Source organism: Oncorhynchus mykiss, chromosome 7 (assembly GCF_013265735.2).
Source record: "Oncorhynchus mykiss isolate Arlee chromosome 7, USDA_OmykA_1.1, whole genome shotgun sequence".
Taxonomy (NCBI): domain Eukaryota; kingdom Metazoa; phylum Chordata; class Actinopteri; order Salmoniformes; family Salmonidae; genus Oncorhynchus; species Oncorhynchus mykiss.
In genome coordinates, this window is record NC_048571.1 from 33,927,190 (window position 1) to 33,945,451 (window position 18,262).

Consider the following 18,262-nt stretch of genomic DNA (forward strand, 5'->3'; position numbering starts at 1 on the left):
CTTTACCTGCCTCTCAATTCCCCAGACAGTCAACCCGACAACACGCCCCTCAGGGAGAATCCCCTCGGGGTCAGTGGAGGCTACTGAAGAACTGAAGAGACGAGATAAAGCATCAGGCTTGGTGTTCTTAGAGCCCGGACGATAAGAAATCACGAACTCGAAACGAGCGAAAAACAGCGCCCAGCGCGCCTGACGCGCATTAAGTCGTTTGGCAGAACGGATGTACTCAAGGTTCCTATGGTCAGTCCAAACGACAAAAGGAACGGTCGCCCCCTCCAACCACTGTCGCCATTCGCCTAGGGCTAAGCGGATGGCGAGCAGTTCGCGGTTTCCCACATCATAGTTACGTTCCGACGGCGACAGGCGATGAGAAAAATACGCGCAAGGGTGGACCTTGTCGTCAGAGAGGGAGCGCTGAGAAAGAATGGCTCCCACGCCCACCTCTGACGCGTCAACCTCGACCACGAACTGTCTAGAGACGTCAGGTGTAACAAGGATAGGAGCGGATGTAAAACGATTCTTGAGGAGATCAAAAGCTCCCTGGGCGGAAACGGACCACTTAAAGCACGTCTTGACAGAAGTAAGGGCTGTGAGAGGAGCTGCCACCTGACCGAAATTACGGATGAAACGACGATAGAAGTTCGCGAAGCCGAGAAAGCGCTGCAGCTCGACGCGTGACTTAGGGACGGGCCAATCAATGACAGCCTGGACCTTAGCGGGATCCATCTTAATGCCTTCAGCGGAAATAACAGAACCGAGAAATGTGACGGAGGAGGCATGAAAAGTGCACTTCTCAGCCTTCACAAAAAGACAATTCTCTAAAAGGCGCTGGAGGACACGTCGAACGTGCTGAACATGAATCTGGAGTGACGGTGAAAAAATCAGGATATCGTCAAGGTAAACGAAAACAAAGATGTTCAGCATGTCTCTCAGGACATCATTGACTAATGCCTGAAAGACAGCTGGAGCGTTAGCGAGGCCGAAAGGAAGAACCCGGTATTCAAAGTGCCCTAACGGAGTGTTAAACGCCGTCTTCCACTCGTCCCCCTCCCTGATGCGCACGAGATGGTAAGCGTTACGAAGGTCCAACTTAGTGAAAAACCTGGCTCCCTGCAGGATCTCGAAGGCTGAAGACATAAGAGGAAGCGGATAACGATTCTTCACTGTTATGTCATTCAGCCCTCGATAATCTATGCAGGGGCGCAGGGACCCGTCCTTCTTCTTAACAAAAAAAAACCCCGCTCCGGCGGGAGAGGAGGAGGGGACTATGGTACCGGCGGCAAGAGCTACAGACAAATAATCTTCGAGAGCTTTACGTTCGGGAGCCGACAGAGAGTATAGTCTACCCCGGGGGGGAGTGGTTCCCGGAAGGAGATCAATACTACAATCATACGACCGGTGTGGAGGAAGAGAGGTGGCCCTGGACCGACTGAACACCGTGCGCAGATCGTGATATTCCTCCGGCACCCCTGTCAAATCACCAGGCTCCTCCTGTGAAGAAGAGACAGAGGAAACAGGAGGGATAGCAGACATTAAACATTTCACATGACAAGAGACGTTCCAGGAGAGGATAGAATTACTAGACCAATTAATAGAAGGATTATGACAAACTAGCCAGGGATGGCCCAAAACAACAGGTGTAAAAGGTGAACGAAAAATTAAAAAAGAAATGGTTTCGCTATGATTACCAGAGACAGTGAGGGTTAAAGGTAGCGTCTCACGCTGAATCCTGGGGAGAGGACTACCATCCAAGGCGAACAAGGCCGTGGGCTCCCTTAACTGTCTGAGAGGAATGTCATGTTCCCGAGCCCAGGTCTCGTCCATAAAACAGCCCTCCGCCCCAGAGTCTATTAAGGCACTGCAGGAAGCTGACGAACCGGTCCAGCGTAGATGGACCGACAAGGTAGTGCAGGATCTTGAAGGAGAGACAGGAGTAGTAGCGCTCACCAGTAGCCCTCCGCTTACTGATGAGCTCTGGCTTTTACTGGACATGAAGTGACAAAAAGACCAGCAGAACCGCAATAGAGACAGAGGCGGTTGGTGATTCTCCGTTCCCTCTCCTTAGTCGAGATGCGGATACCTCCCAGCTGCATAGGCTCAGCACCCGAGCCGGCAGAGGAAGATGGTAGTGATGCGGAGAGGGGGGCAACGGAGAACGCGAGCTCCTTTCCACGAGCTCGGTGACGAAGATCAACCCGTCGCTCAATGCGAATAGCGAGTTCAATCAAGGAATCCACGCTGGAAGGAACCTCCCGGGAGAGAATCTCATCCTTTACCTCTGCGCGGAGACCCTCCAGAAAACGAGCGAGCAAAGCCGGCTCGTTCCAGCCACTGGAGGCAGCAAGAGTGCGAAACTCAATAGAGTAGTCTGTTATGGATCGATTGCCTTGACATAGGGAAGACAGGGCCCTGGAAGCCTCCTCCCCAAAAACAGATCGATCAAAAACCCGTATCATCTCCTCCTTAAAGTCCTGATACTGGTTAGTACACTCAGCCCTTGCCTCCCAGATTGCCGTGCCCCACTCACGAGCCCGTCCAGTAAGGAGAGATATGACGTAGGCGACACGAGCAGTGCTCCTGGAGTAAGTGTTGGGCTGGAGAGAAAACACAATATCACACTGGGTGAGGAACGAGCGGCATTCAGTGGGCTCCCCAGAGTAACACGGCGGGTTATTGATTCTGGGCTCCGGAGATTCGAAAGCCCTGGAAGTGGCCGGTGGATCGAGGCGGAGATGGTGAACCTGTTCTGTGAGGTTGGAGACTTGGGTGGCCAGGGTCTCAACGGCATGTCGAGCAGCAGACAATTCCTGCTCGTGTCTGCCTAGCATCGCTCCCTGGATCTCGACGGCTGAGTGGAGAGGATCCGAAGTCGCTGGGTCCATTCTTGGTCGGATTCTTCTGTTACGGTGCGTGAATGAGGACCCAAAAGCGAATTAACGTAAACAGAGCTTCTTTAATAACAAAACAAACGTAGGCTCAGATGGACCGGCAGATTCCGACAGGACAGGACAAGGTTGCAGCAAACATGACGATAGTCTGGTTCAGGCATGAATAACACAAACAAGAATCCGACAAAGACAGAAACAAAAACAGAGAGAGATATAGAGGACTAATCAGAGGGAAAAAGGGAACAGGTGGGAAAAGGGGTGACGAGGTAGTTAGGAGGAGACAAGGAACAGCTGGGGGAAAGAGGGGGAGAAAAGGTAACCTAATAACGACCAGCAGAGGGAGACAGGGTGAAGGGAAAGGACAGAAACAAGACACAACATGACAATACATGACATTAACAAGTCCAATACCTCAAATGAATGATAAACATGTTGTTCATCTACCCATCATGTCAGATTTTTCAAATATTTTACAGCGAAAACACAACATATATTTATGTTAGACCACCACCAAATCAAAGGAAAAAAGCAGCCATTTTTTCCAGCCAAAGATAAAATCACAAAAACAGGATTAGAGATAAAATGAATCACTAACCTTTTGAAAATCTTCATCAGATGACAGTCATATGACATGTTACACAGTACATTTATGTTTTGTTCGATAATATGCATTTTTATATCCACAAATCTCGGTTTACATTGATGCCATTTTCAGAAATTCCTACAAAATATCCGGAGGAATTATAGAACGCCAGATAACAGAAATACTCATCATAAACTTTGACTAAAGATACATGTTCTACATATAATTAAAGATACACTGGTTCTTAATGCAACCGCTGTGTCAGATTTTTTTTAAATGTTACAGAAAAAGCCTAACATTGCAATAATCTGAGACAGCGCTCAGACAGTATTTCTCCGCCATGTTGGAGTCAACAGAAATACAAAATTACAACATAAATATTCCCTTACCTTTGATGATCTTTCATCAGAATGTAGTGCAAATAAATCGTTGTTTTGTTCCGTAATGTCCAATACTAGTGTCCAAGTAGCTGCATTTGCTATCACTTTCAGCTCACGTGCCCAAAAACTGACTGCTGGTCCAAGATAACTCGCACGAAAACTTCCAAAAGATATATTCCAGGTCGAATAAACTGGTCAAACTAAGTAGAGAATCAATCTTCAGGATGTTATTATCATATATATCCAATAACGTTCCAACCGGATCATATGTTTTCATCTGTAGCCAAATGGAACAGCGATATCTCCCACAGAGAAATGCGCCACAGGAAAATGGCATTCTGTCGGGACACTGACTATTTCCCCTCCCATTCGGTCAAAGTTCACAGCAAATGCTCCATTCCACTTTCTACTGAATGAGGATATCTAGTGGAAGGCGTAGGAAGTGCTTCCAGATCCATATCTTGTTGGGAAAGGAGGGGGCGATGACGGAAGATTGCCTGCCCTATGAGTTCTGTTATACTCACAGACATAATTCAAACAGGTTTAGAAACTTCAGAGTGTTTTCTATCCAATAGTAATAATAATGCATATATTAGCAATCTAGGACAGAGTTTGATGCAGTTCACTATGAGCACGCAATTCATCCAAAGTGAAAATACTGCCCCCTATCCTCAACAAGTTTTAATGTGCTAGAGATAGAAGCTGTTTTTCAGTTTCTCGGTCCCAGCTTTGATGCACCTGTACTGACCTCGCCTTCTGGATGATAGCGGATGAACAGGCAGTGGCTCGGGTGGCTGATGTCCTTGATGATCTTTTTGGCCTACCTGTGACATCGGGTGCTGTCGGTGTCCTAGCTTGCCTCCAGTAATGCGTTGGGCAGACCACACTACCTTCTGGAGAGCCTTGCAGTTGTGGGCGGTGCATTTTCTGTACCAGATGCTTTCAATTGTGCATCTGTACAAATTTGTGATGGTTTTGTTGTGCCCTCTTCACGACTTTCTTGATGTGTTTGGGCCATGATAGTTTGTCGCTTCGACCCTCTTTCTTGATATTTTAATTGATATTGTTAACAAACACACCCCCATGAAGAAAATTAGAATTAATAACAGCTTCAGCCCCTGGTTCGACCATGTTCTTGCAGAGTTACTCCACCTCAATAATTGCATTTGGCGAAATGCTCGGCACATGCATACTCAGTCTGACTGGCTCTCGTTCAGGAAAATTAGAAATAAGTCCACTCGGGCTATCTGGAAAGCCAAAGTTAGTGACTTTAAGGAGCAGTTCTCTCTCTGTGGGTCTAACCCCAAAAAGTTCTGGAAAACAGTTGAAGACCTGGAGCATAAACCCTCCTCCTCGTAGCTGCCCATGTCCCTTAAAGTTGATGATGTTGTTGTTACTGACAAGAAGCTGAGATTTTTAATCACCACTTCATTATGTCAGGATTCCTATTTTACTCAGCCATGCCCCCTTGCCTGTCCAACATTTCCTCATCTCTCACCCTTCTAATGTGACTAGCCCTGATGCTCCTCCCTCTTTTCCCCCTGCTCAGCTAACAAAGTTTCTCCCTGCGGGCGGTCACTGAGTCCGAGGTGCTAAAGGAGCTATCTTAAACTTGACCCCCCAAAAAACATCTGGGTCAGATGGTTTAGACCCTTTCCTCTTTAATGTTGCTGCCCCTATAATTGCCAAGCCTATCTCTGACTTTCTTAACCTGGCTCTTCTCTCTGGGGGGTTCCCATTGCTAGGACGGCAGTCACTGTTCGTCCTTAATTTAAAGGGGGAGATCAAGCTGATCCTAAATGTTATAGGCCTATTTCTATTTTGCCCTGTTTATCAAAAGTGTTGGAAAAACTTTTTAATAATCAATTGACTTGCTTCCTTGATGTCTATAGTATTCTCTCTGGTATGCAATCTGGTTTCTGCTCAGGTTATGGATGTGTCACTGCAACCTTAAATGTCCTCAATGATGTCACCATTGCCCTTTACTCTAAGCAATGTTGTGCTGCTATTTTTAATGACTTGGCCAAAGATTTTGATACGGTAGACCATTCCATTATTGTGTGCCGAACAAGGAGTATTGGTGTCTCTGAGGGGTCTTTGGCCTGGTTTGCTAACTACCTCTCTCAAAGAGTGCAGTGTATAATGTCAGAACATCTGCTGTCTCAGCCACTGCCTGTCACCAATGGTGTACCTCATGGCTCGATCCTAGGCCCAACGCTCTTCTCAATTTACATAGCTCAGGCATTAGGAAGCTCTCTTATCCATTTAAATGCAGATGATGCAGTCTTAAACTCAGCTGACCCCTCCCCAGATTTTGTGTTAAACACTCTACACTAGGAGCTCCGCTTCTGGATGAGCATTTTCTTGTTTGCTTATGGCCTTATACAACTCGCTGAGTGCGGTCTTAGTCCAAGTTTGGGGTGGTAAATAGATGGCTACAAAAAATAGAGATGAAAACCAGTGGTGGAAAAATTATTCAATTGTCATACTTTAGTAAAAGTAAAGATACCTTAATAGAAAATGACCTAAGTAAAAGAGAAAGTCACGCAGTAAAATATTTATTGAGTAAAATTCTAAAAGTATATGATTTTAAATATACTTAATTATCAAAAGTAAATGGAACTACTAAAATGTACTTAAGTATCTAAAGTAAAAGTTCCTTATATTAAGCAAACCAGACGGCACACTTTTCTTGCTTTTTTTATTGATGGTTAGCCAGGGGCACACTCCAACACTCAGACATAATTTACAAATGAAGCATTTGTGTATAGTGCGTCTGCCAGATCAGAGGCAGTAGGGACGACCAGGGATGTTCTCTTTATAAGTGTGTGAATTGGACCATTTTCTTGTCAAAATGTAACGAATACTTTTGGGTGTCAGGGAAAATGTATGGAGTAAAAAGTGCATTATTGTCTTTAGGAATGTAGTGAAGGTAAAGTACAAGTTGCCAAAAATATAAATAGTAAATTAATGTGCACATACCCAAAAAAACTTTACACCACTGATGAAAACTCTCTTGGTAGATAGTGTGGTCTACAGGTACTCTACCTCAGGCAAGCAATATCTCAAAACACCAGTGTCAACGTCAACAGTGAAGAGGCGACTCCAGTATCCTGACCTTATAGGCAGAGTTCCTCTGTCCAGTGTCTGTGTTCTTTTGCCCATCTCAATCTATTATTTTTGTTGGCCTGTCTGAGAAATAGCTTTTTCTTTGCAATGCTGCCTAGAAGGGCAGCATCCCGGAGTCACCTCTTCACTGTTGACGTTGAGACTGGTGTTTTGCAGGTACTATTTAATGAAGCTGCCAGTTGAGGATTTGTGAGGCATCTGTTTCTCAAACTAGACACTCTAATGTACTTGTCCTCTTGCTCAGTTGTGCACTGGGGCCTCCCAACCCTCTTTCATTTCTGGTTAGAGCCAGTTTTCACTGTTCTGTGAAGGGAGTAGTACACAGCGTTGTACCAGATCTTCAGTTTCTTGGCAATTTCTCACGTGGAATAGCCTTCATTTCTCAGAACAAGAATAGACTGATGAGTTTCAGAAGAAAGTTCTTTGTTTCTGGCCATTCTGAGCCTTTATCAATCCCATGCTCCAGATGCTCAACTAGTCTTAAGAAGGCCAGAACAACAGTTTTCAGCTGTGCTAACATAATTGCAAAAGGGTTTTCTGTGATGATCAATTAGCCTTTTAAAATGCTGAACTTGGATTAGCTAACACAACGTGCCATTGGAACACAGGACTGATGGTTGCTGATAGTGGGCCTCTGTACGCCTATGTAGATATTCCAATACAAATCTGCTGTTTCCAGATACAATAGTCATTTACATCATTAACAATGTCTACACTGTATTTTTTATCAATTTGATGTTATTTTAATGGACAAAAAAATGGGTTTTCTTTCAAAAACAAGGATGTTTCTAAGTGACCCCAAACGTTTGAACGGTGGTGTATGTACAATAAGTTGACTCACTTTGTCTCTCCCTCTCCTTACCTACCCCTTGTTTCCCTTTGTGTAAGCAAATGGTCATGCTTTTGTTTGTCCACTAGGGACCTGTTTTCATTGTATCACGTTAGTGATCGATAACCTATATCATGTGTGTTTATGTTAATTGAATAGAGCATCAATTAAACATAGTTAGTTGATAAAATTAATAACAGTCATCAGATGAATGATTGTCACATCATGACAGTAGGATCATCTCGAATGGAGCTCATCCAGTTTATTATCCAGTGATTGCACGTTGGATAATAGAACGGATGGTAGAGGCGGTTACACACTCGTCAACGATTCTCACAAGGCACCCTGATCTCCTCCCCCTGTATTTCCTTATTTTCTTCATGTGAATGACAGGGATTTGGGCCTTGTCTGGGGGCAACATTATATCCTTTGCGTCCAACTCATTAAGTGGTAACAATTCATCACATTTCTGGTACTTCAACAAAAACAAACTGGGTACCAGTGTTTGGGATGGTACATTTTTTAAATATATTTCAAAGCTGCAATGGTGTACATATAGTGAAATGTAAATAACACAGTAAAAGCAAATGCACCTGTGAACCTAGAAGAATAATTGTATCTGCAGTCACAATGTCAGCAGTCTGTAACACTGACCTGGGAGCCACAACAACACACACTGCATTACACTTTATTACAGTATGTCAGTTGCCATGTCCTGTAATGGACTGAGTTATTCAATGACAACATCTAAACATAGCAATGGCCACCCCTAGTAAAGCGATAACAAATGCCCTCCTCATACACCTCCCTTCAACACAACATCAGCCTTACCCCCTCCAATATTCAAGGCAAACCCCTGTGGGTTCATGTCAATTAAACATTCGATAGAGAACTGCCACTGTATTGGTGCAGTGGAACTCAGTGCTCTTATATAATAGCGGCAGCTTTGGCTTAATGGTGTCTGACAATGAGGCTGGAGTTTGGGCGGTCTGTCTATGGCAGGAAGCAGAACAGAGTGGTCCTCTGGCAGCAGGCCAGCACTGAGGAGCAGCTAAACCACCAGCCTGGAGGCAGAATTAAGGGAATTACTTGATGTGTGATTTTTGGCAGCATTTTGTCTCTGACGGAATAAAATACAAAGGAAATCGGGATGAGCTGAGTATAAGAGCTCAGGTGCCTCTCCAATCACTGTGATTGAGTGAGGGGTGTGAAGAAGTAAAATAGTAATTTTATTCAAAACTAATTATCATATGCCATTTAGCAGACATTTTACAGCTGAAGTCGGAAGATTACATGCACCTTAGCCAAATACATTTAAACTGAGGTTTTCACAATTCCTGACATTTAATCTTAGTGAAAAATTCCCTGTCTTAGGTCAGTTAGGATCACCACTTTATTTTAAGACTGTGAAATGTCAGAATAAGAGTAGAGAGAATAAATTATTTCAGCTTTAATTTCTTTCATCACATTCCCAGTGGGTCAGATGTTTACATACACTAAATTAGTATTTGGTAGCATTGCCTTTAAATTGTTTAACATGGGTCAAACATTTCGGGTAGCCTTCCACAACCTTTCCACAATAAGTTGGGTCAATTTTGGCCCATTCCTTGCTCGCACACGCTTTTTCAGTTCTGCCCACACATTTTCAATGGGATTGAGATCAGGGCTTTGTGATGGCCACTCCAATACCTTGACTTTGTTGTCCTTAAGCCATTTTGACACAACTTTGGAAGTATGCTTGGGGTCATTGTACTTTTGGAAGACCCATTTGCGACCAAGCTTCAACTTCCTGACTGATGTCTTGAGATGTTGCATCAATATATCCACATAATTTCTCTACCTCATGATGCCATCTATTTTGTGAAGTGCACAAGTCCCTCCTGCAGCAAATCACCCCCATAACATGATGCTGCCACCCCCGTGCTTCACGGTTGGGATGGTGTTCTTCGGCTTGCAAGCCTCCTCCTTTTTCGTCCAAACATAACGATGGTCTTTATGGCCAAACAGTTCTATTTTTGTTTCGTCAGACGAGAGGACATTTCTCCAAAAAGTATGATCTTTGTCTCCATGTGCAAGTGCAAACTGTAGTCTAGCTTTTTTATGGCAGTTTTGGAGCAGTGGCTTCTTCCTTGCTGAGCGGCCTTTCAGGTTGTGTTGATATAGGTCTCGAAGGCTGCGTGGTCCCATGGTGTTTATACTTGCGTACTATTGTTTGTACAGATGAACATGGTAAATTCAGGCCTTTGGAAATTGCTCTCAAGGATGAACCAGACTTGTGGAGGTCTACAATTGTTTTCTGAGGGCTTGGCTGATTTCTTTTGATTTTCCCATGATGTCAAGGAAAGAGGCACTGAGTTTGAAGGTAGGCCTTGAAATACATCCACAGGTACACCTCCAATTGACTCAAATGATGTCAGTTAGCCTATCAGAAGCTTCTAAAGCCATGACATCATTTTCTGGAATTTTCCAAGCTGTTTAAAGGCACAGTCAACTTAGTGTATGTAAACTTCTGACCCACTGGAATTGTGATACAGTGAATTATAAGTGAAATAATCTGTCTGTAAACAATTGTTGGAAAAATTACTTGTGTCATGCACAAAGTAGATGTCCTAACCGACTTGCCAAAAATACATTTGTGGAGTGGTTGAAAAACAAGTTTGGACTTTTCTAGTGCAGGGGTTCCGCTAGGGGCAACATTCCGCTGAAAAGGCAGCGCACGAAATTCAAAAATATTTTTTAGAAATATGTAACTCTCACACATTAACAAGTCCAATACAGCAAATGAAAGATAAACATCCTTTTTAATCTACGCATCATGTCCGATTTCAAAATTGCTTTACAGCTAAAGCAGAACATATGATTGATTATGTTAGGTCATAGCCAAGTAAAAAAAAACTGCCTTTTTTCCAGACAAGGATAGGACATCATGTTACACAATACATGTATGTTTTGTTCAATAATGTGCCTATTTATATCCAAAAATCTCACTTTAGATTGGCGCCTTACGTGCAGTAATGTTTTGATTCCAAAACATCCGATGATTTTTCAGAAATACTCATAAAATAAAGGGTAACACTGGTGCTTACTCATACTTAACTTTTATTTACAAGGTATTATTAACTAAGAATTCAACAAAAGTTGTGTCACTGAATCTCAAAGAAACCAATATGTAATTCCTACATAGCTACCTGGCAGGGAGCTGTAAAACAAAGCTTAATTAAATAAAGCCTTACTAGGATTGCTCTTTAGAGAAGCGAAGCTAACAGTTTCTCCCAATTATTTTTCTTTCTCCTTTTTGCCAGTCTAAATTACAGTGGGATGTGCCTTGCCTCTGACGCCCAATTCAGTGACTTCCTAGATGGGATGGGCCCTGCACAGTTTGTTGGGCGACAGACATTAGCCACAACATCATTGGGTGAGAGTTACAACGCTGTGCTTGAGATAGCTCTGGAGCCAAAAGAAGTCCCTTAAATTTGATTTGATTTTATTTATTTAACCTTTATTTAACTGGACAGATATATTGTGCAGTAATGGACAGAAGGGGCCACACTTCACCACATGAGCAAAATATATATTGTTTGTCTTAAAGTAAAAAGATTTGTGTGGTTTCATGAGTTAGGAAATGTATTAAAATTAGGTAATGTGTATGAACCATACAGCCAACATTCAATAGTAGTAAAGTTTGTGAGTGTGAGTGAGTGACTATAGTAATAGATATGTTTATAATTATCCAGGTGATGTTGAAATAGGCCTGCTGGAGAGAAATGGTGGTTTGGAGGTGGAGATTGTGCAGGCCAGAGGACTCACACAGAAACCTGGATCCAAAGGACCTCCAGGTGAGCAAGGAGATGCAACCATCATCTAATCCCTTTAGTTCTCTGGGAGATGATATCCAATCAGAACTCAAAATAAACCATATATTGCTACAGTGGAGGAAGAAACAAAACCATTTTTGAGACACTGCAAACCTTGTTCCTCATGGTAGATTTCAAGATGTCAAAGTCTAATCTTTAATCTTGTAATCTGAAATGGGGGATGAAAAGCGTATCTGTGTGATCTGATTGCTTTGAGGTATTACGCGTTCCCCAGAGACACACAATGCAATAATACCTGTCTTCTCTTGTTGCCAGCGGCTTACATTAAAGTGTACCTACTTGAAAAGGGGATCTGTGTTGCAAAAAAGAAGACAAAGTCGGTTAGGAAATCCCTGGACCCTCTGTATAACCAAGTGCTGGTGTTCTCGGAGAGTCCACAGGCAAAAGTCGTTCAGGTAAGGTAAAACAGATTTCAGTCACTATTCACTCCATATACGTAATATTCATCAGTTTCATGTTCATAAGGGCACGCAATGAAAAATGTTTAAAAATGTTTTGAAACAGGAATTGATCATGAGTATCCAGGTCCAGGTAGTCCCTCCCCTTTTCCATCTGTTTTCTTCCGCTTGGTGCCCAATGAACATGGCCCTGGTGGTCTCTACGATAATTACAATGGCAGTGACTGCGGCAATCAAAGATACTGTATCTCTGAATGTTTACTCCTGTTGATGATAACCTCAAATGCAGGACACCGGGTTAATGTTAACTAGTGTTGTTGTCTAATTTTGCAGACTAGTCTATGAAGATGTAAAGACAACATCATGTAAAGTGTCATCTATAAGTGTAGCGTCAGCTACCATCTACCATTACCAGTGGAACAAATTCCATGCCCCGAAGGTGCAATCAGACGATGAAAAGTGATGATTTGGACGATTGCTCCAGGATGCCTGATATACAAGTCCACGGGAGATTTTTCTCCACTCATTCTTTCCTCCCTGCGCCCTCTCACACCTTCTTCCTGTTTACTTCTCACACACACACCTGTGGCAGTACAGACATACAAAATCCGTTTCTATTAGTATGGGATCAGGCTTGCCCACTCGGCTATGAGAACAAGCACAATGGAAGGACTGAAGGCATGCTGAGTTTACTCCACCGACATACATTAGTGACTGTGCCAAAGAAAGAATAAAGTATAGTGACTGCCCTATTTTCAAATTTTGATAGCCTTATCCATTTGAGCCAGGCTCTGTATATCCCAAGTTTAGTTTCTCTATTGAAGCCGCAAAAGGGCTCTGCATGGATATGGCTAACTAAAGTCATGCCCTAGCAGTTAGAACAGAACAGAGAGGTTAATAGCCTTTCGAAACAGTCACTGTTTACTTGACAGCTTGTGATTAATCCCAGCAATGATTTGGTGTCCTATCACTGCATAATTAGATCTTTGCACCTCCCTCCTTATCATTCTGTTCAGACACATTTCTGCCTCTAGGAGACTTGGCATGGGAACACAGGGATAAACTGCCTGGTTTTCTGGTATTAGAAAGGAAAGGGGATGTTGAACATTCATCTGAAATAACATTTTCAGAGGAGAACATTTACTCCTTTCTGTCATAACAAACATTATAGGCTTAAATAGAACCCAGCCCCTCTGCAAAATGTCCTCTGGAAACCTGAGGTTGAGGAGGAACCATATTTGTAGTGGATGCCGAGGCAGGGAAACAATCTTCCGTCCAAAGATTGAGAGACATTAGTAGAAGTGATTTGTCTACTGAGTCACAGAGGAAATCAATTTTGGTCATTGATTATTTTGTCCTGCAGGAAATAGCATCTCTGTTTGTCTCACTGACATTCCCATTTTATTTCTCCAACAGGTGATTGTTTGGGGAAACTATGGACGCATGGATCGTAAATGCTTCATGGGTGTCGCCCGCATCTTATTGGAGGAGCTGGATTTGACGAGCATGGTGATTGGCTGGTACAAGCTTTTCCCCACCTCGTCCATGGTGGACCCCACGATGGCACCATTGATCCGGCACTCTTCCCAACTGTCCTTGGAGAGCACCGTGGGCCCATCCTTTGAGCGCTCTTAAGAACTTTGCTAACAGGCTCTTTTTTGAACACACCCTTCCCTTTGTGTGCCCCCCAAAAGAAATGCACTACCCCTTCAGAGGGACATATATTGACCGTAGTGTACTGCTCTGAGATGGTTAGTGACACTGGCCTTGCACTGTTTTTCAGAAATAATTTATTTGAAACAGCAGAAAAAGGGGGCACCAAAGTTCTAGAAAGACTTTGAGAATAGGATTTCCTTATTCTTACTCTTGACTTGGGCTGTTTTTTTACATGGCCCCAGATAATATGTCAATGCGTGTCATGGGAGCAAGAGAGAGGTTCTGGTGGCAGCCATTGGGTCTGAAGCTGAAGGTTGCAACACAGAGGGGAATGTGCAATATCATGGTTATAATGTAGCTGGTACAGAAGCAAATAAGCCAACACAAGTTCTAGACATCTACCACCAAGGAAAGCAGATTCTCTCTACAATTAAATAAGCCAAGCTGAGAATTCAAATTTAAATTGAGCTTAAGTGTTGTTTGAATAGATTTAAGATTGTCTTTGAAGCTTGTCTAATATTTTAACAGTTTCAACTGTGCCAATTTACCAGTAAGTGTCTTGACTTTGTGGCTTGTGCCATTGTTCAAAAGGGTAATTTTGGAAAGGAAACATCTGATTACAGCTCGTGACAGGGGCACTGAAGCTTCAGTTAGAGCTGTCCTTTTTTAAATTACAATCATCATTATGACACTGTCAAAGCAGGTAGTGATTAACACAACTCCACAAGTGAAGCAGTGAGGAAAGCTTGAAATATATTTTTTCATCATCTACAAAGGTCTGAGAGGAAATATGACAGATATATAATTAAATCAAAGGAATTTACAGAAAATTGTAGAGCTGTAGGGTAATGAAAATAACATGTATTTTATTTGGCCGCTTTATTATAGATGTTTTTCTATGAATGTTAGTCTTGAGTGAGCCAAAGTGTGTTTTCTGATTTATTTGATTCATGTTCAAAGGGCAGAGACGCAGAACTTGGTAGCATAGTAAGGTTGTAGCATTAGGTGGTAGCATCTGCATGACAGAATACCGTATTAGCTTATCACAAAATAATAATAGTAAGCATGAGATATTACAAGGGGAAGTGAAACAACACAAGTTGGTTAAAACTAAATTGTAAATTGATTGAGGAGCTAAACGACAAAACACACACAGTGCCAACGAACAGTTAAAAGTGGTTCAACATGTAGAATGGTTGGGAAATAAACAGAAGATTATGGCCAATGTTCTGGTCAGAGGGGACAGGCTTTTAACCATTCACTGGAACATTGTGTATTGTCCTTAACATGTAGCAGTTAAGTTCAGATTTATGAAGATTATTGCAATTCTGACTTATGTGCTACTGTTGAAAACAGAATAGCTGTATTAACTATTAAGAAAAAAGTGTATTTGGTCCGTTTAAGTACTACACAGAACACCTGGGTCTAGCTAGAATGAGCCTACATGTTGTGTATAATGTATTAAGTCAAATTTTTATGAAATGTAAAAAAATTATAATAATATGGAGACAACATTTTGAAAATGCTGAATTAACTTGAAGACTAAATTCAAGTCTTAAGATGAACATTAAATTGTAGGCACAGCATCAAAGTGATAAAGATAAGAGTTCACTAGAGCAGGTAGCACTGGTACAGGAATATGATACCAAGACTTACTGTTTTGAAACATGTATTTTTCCAACCAATATCTTCATTTTGTAAAGCAATAAGTAGCAGCACCCATCCACAACAATCCACAACAAACCTCCATGTTATGTCCCTCGAAGTGTGATGTATAAGGCTAAAACTATTATTAAGCTAATACAACCTGTAAGTAATTTATATGCAATCCAGTGTAGACAATAAGTGTGTAAAGTATGTATGTGCTGTATGTATGTATGTATGCATGCATTTGTGTGAGTGAGTGTATAAGTGTATGCATGTGTTTGAACTGACAAATGCTACATCATTAGGGTGGCCCAATAGGACAAGAGGACAAAATTAAACAGAGTTGGTGATATGTTGAGAAACAGTTTCACTCATAGTCTGACCAGAAAACTCATTTACCACATTGTACCAAGTTTACAATCAAACAAGAAAACATTTGGATTGAACCTTTACTAGCCTGAACATATTATATAGAAGAGACATGAAAAGAAAGACGCCATATTATTAAAGAATATTGGAAAAACTAGTTAAGGATTTAAAACATTTGTAAAAAAGTGCATTGTACTGTACGATTGTATTTTGTACATTTCACACATGAAAAAATGTATAGATCAAATCAATCTACTTATCTTAAATGGAATGTTTTTGTATTTTTTATTTCTTTGTGCCAAAATATTTTCTTTTTATATGTAAAACAAACCTTTGGGGAAAAATCTATGTTTTCAAAAATAACTGATATTATTTAGTACCATGTCAACTGAAAGATACACATGGCATTAAATTAAATAATCTCCATTTTAAAACTGAAGTCATTTTCCAATCAAAAACTGATGGAAGGTTTTAGTTTGAGGAATAACCTTTATCAATGAAAGACAATAGCTTCCAGGCTTCTGTTCCTTATACCATTACTTTCAAAATCAATTTAAAGTAGCTATATGAAAAATTAATAAAATAATATTGACATTGCATGGTTGTCATTCACCTACTTTAGTACTTCGGTGTACCATTTTGGATTTCCAAATGGAATGGAACATGGTTTATTGTAAAATTCACCAACTGTGATATAATAAAAAATACATGTTATGATTGAATGAAAAACATTGGTATTGTAGGAAATGTTTGAAGAATGCTCAAAATATTAACCATGTAACTACTTACAAGTGCAACCCGATTTCAAATTTAACTTGTGGTTGTCTCATATACTGTATCTCAGCCATAGAGGTATGATATCGCCTATTCAACAGTTTAATTCATGGGTCTGATGCAGTGGTGTGTGACTTTGAGTTTGTTGTAATGAGATGTTTCAATATGGTTAATTGGTGGAGAATGTCAAAAACACAAAAAATGTGCTATCATCAGAATCCTTATCCCTTTTGTTTTACTCGTATCTGTCATGCACATCTAAATTCATTACCATCAATTGTGATGCAAGTAGAGGCCTTAAAAACACAAGAATCATACCAGATGACTTAACAATCCTAAAATGTAATTCAAGGGGAAAAAAAGTGTGAAAATGTGAACAGTTTTTTTTCTCTTCGATGTCTCAACTTATTTTGAATTCAATTTTGTCCAATGCTTATTTTGTCACAGTTTCATTTGCCCCATGCGTCTCTGTTGCTTTGCGGGTTTGGGTATTTAAAAGAGGAAAGCACTGTTTTATGTTCGTAAAATACATGGGTGTGTTTCAACTAGACCCAGAGCATATCATTTTCTTGTGCAGAGGTGTGGGATGAAATGGGGAACACATCCTTTCTGATGCTGTTAAGCATGTGGATCCTTGGTTTATTCACAATCATTTATAACATGAATATTTGAAATTCTTTCAAACTAATTGTTGAGTAATGCACAATTTGGTGAATTATTATTCTATTCCAACTGTCAATAAAATAGTTTACTCCTATTTGTAACAACATGTTGTGAACATTGCTGTGTGTATCTTTGACAGACAACATGAAATCAACATATTATGGTAAGCAATAAAATCTATACCGATACATCAATGTTAATTATTTATGAACGGATTATGTAAACAATGCAACCTAGCCTAAAGTCATATTTTCTGCATTTTCAGACTCTTGGCCTGAGGAATAACGTTACCTACAGCATTTGTAGACTGTATAGGGCACTCACTCCATGGCGGTCATAGACAGAGCACAGCCTGGTTGTTGGTTGTCCTTTGCAGAGTGCACATTACTCTGTGTCATGGTTTAAAAAATGAATTCCATGTGGCTGCACATGTCTTCCCAGGACAGTCTTGTATTTCAGCCCCTCTTCAGGTGTCCCAACTTTTCTTTCAACAAAAAATATCCTTTTGTCAGCAAGACACATAAATTATTTCAGGCTACAAGAGTGTACACCCAAAGACAATTGCTGAATGTCATTACACTTTTTGAGCTGTTTACATACAGTAAATCAAATGCTGCGAGTGCACAGTGCAGTTTGGATGCTGGAATTACTTTGAAGTGGATGAACATACATAAGGGAACTTACTTTTTTAATTGATTTGTTTGAAATGTTTGAATAGACCTCCGAAGGTCACGGAATAATTTGGCCTCTAGTCCTTTTTCGTGTGAATGTCAACACAACAGACTTCTGCTTGTGTCTGGGAGCCTTCCTGGCTCTCAGTCTCTTTTAAGATCCGCTTCAACTTCCTGTGATTTGATTAGTGTGTAGTACAGTAAGGTCACACTCATCCACACACCCGACTATACACACCTCATATAGAGTACCAGTCAAATGTTTGGACACACCTACTCATTCAAGGGTTTTTCTTTATTTGTTCTATTTTCTACATTGTCGAATAATGGTGAAGGAATCAAAACTATGATATAACACATATGAAATCATGTAGTAACCAAAAAAGTGTTAAACAAATCA

General features: G+C 41.2%; 1 protein-coding gene across 2 annotated transcripts in view; it reads left to right on the forward strand.

Moving 5' to 3' along the window:
• The window catches only part of rims4 (regulating synaptic membrane exocytosis 4), a 60,320-nt gene extending 42,941 nt beyond the window's left edge, over positions 1 to 17,379 (forward strand). For both annotated transcript variants that reach the window (XM_021609118.2, XM_021609119.2), the window contains exons 3-6: positions 11,112 to 11,224; positions 11,544 to 11,645; positions 11,940 to 12,079; positions 13,499 to 17,379. In XM_021609118.2, coding sequence (XP_021464793.1) covers positions 11,112 to 11,224; positions 11,544 to 11,645; positions 11,940 to 12,079; positions 13,499 to 13,717 — 574 coding nt within the window. In that variant the 3' untranslated portion in view covers positions 13,718 to 17,379. The remainder of the gene's footprint in view (positions 1 to 11,111; positions 11,225 to 11,543; positions 11,646 to 11,939; positions 12,080 to 13,498) is intronic.
• The last annotated feature ends 883 nt before the right edge of the window (positions 17,380 to 18,262 follow it).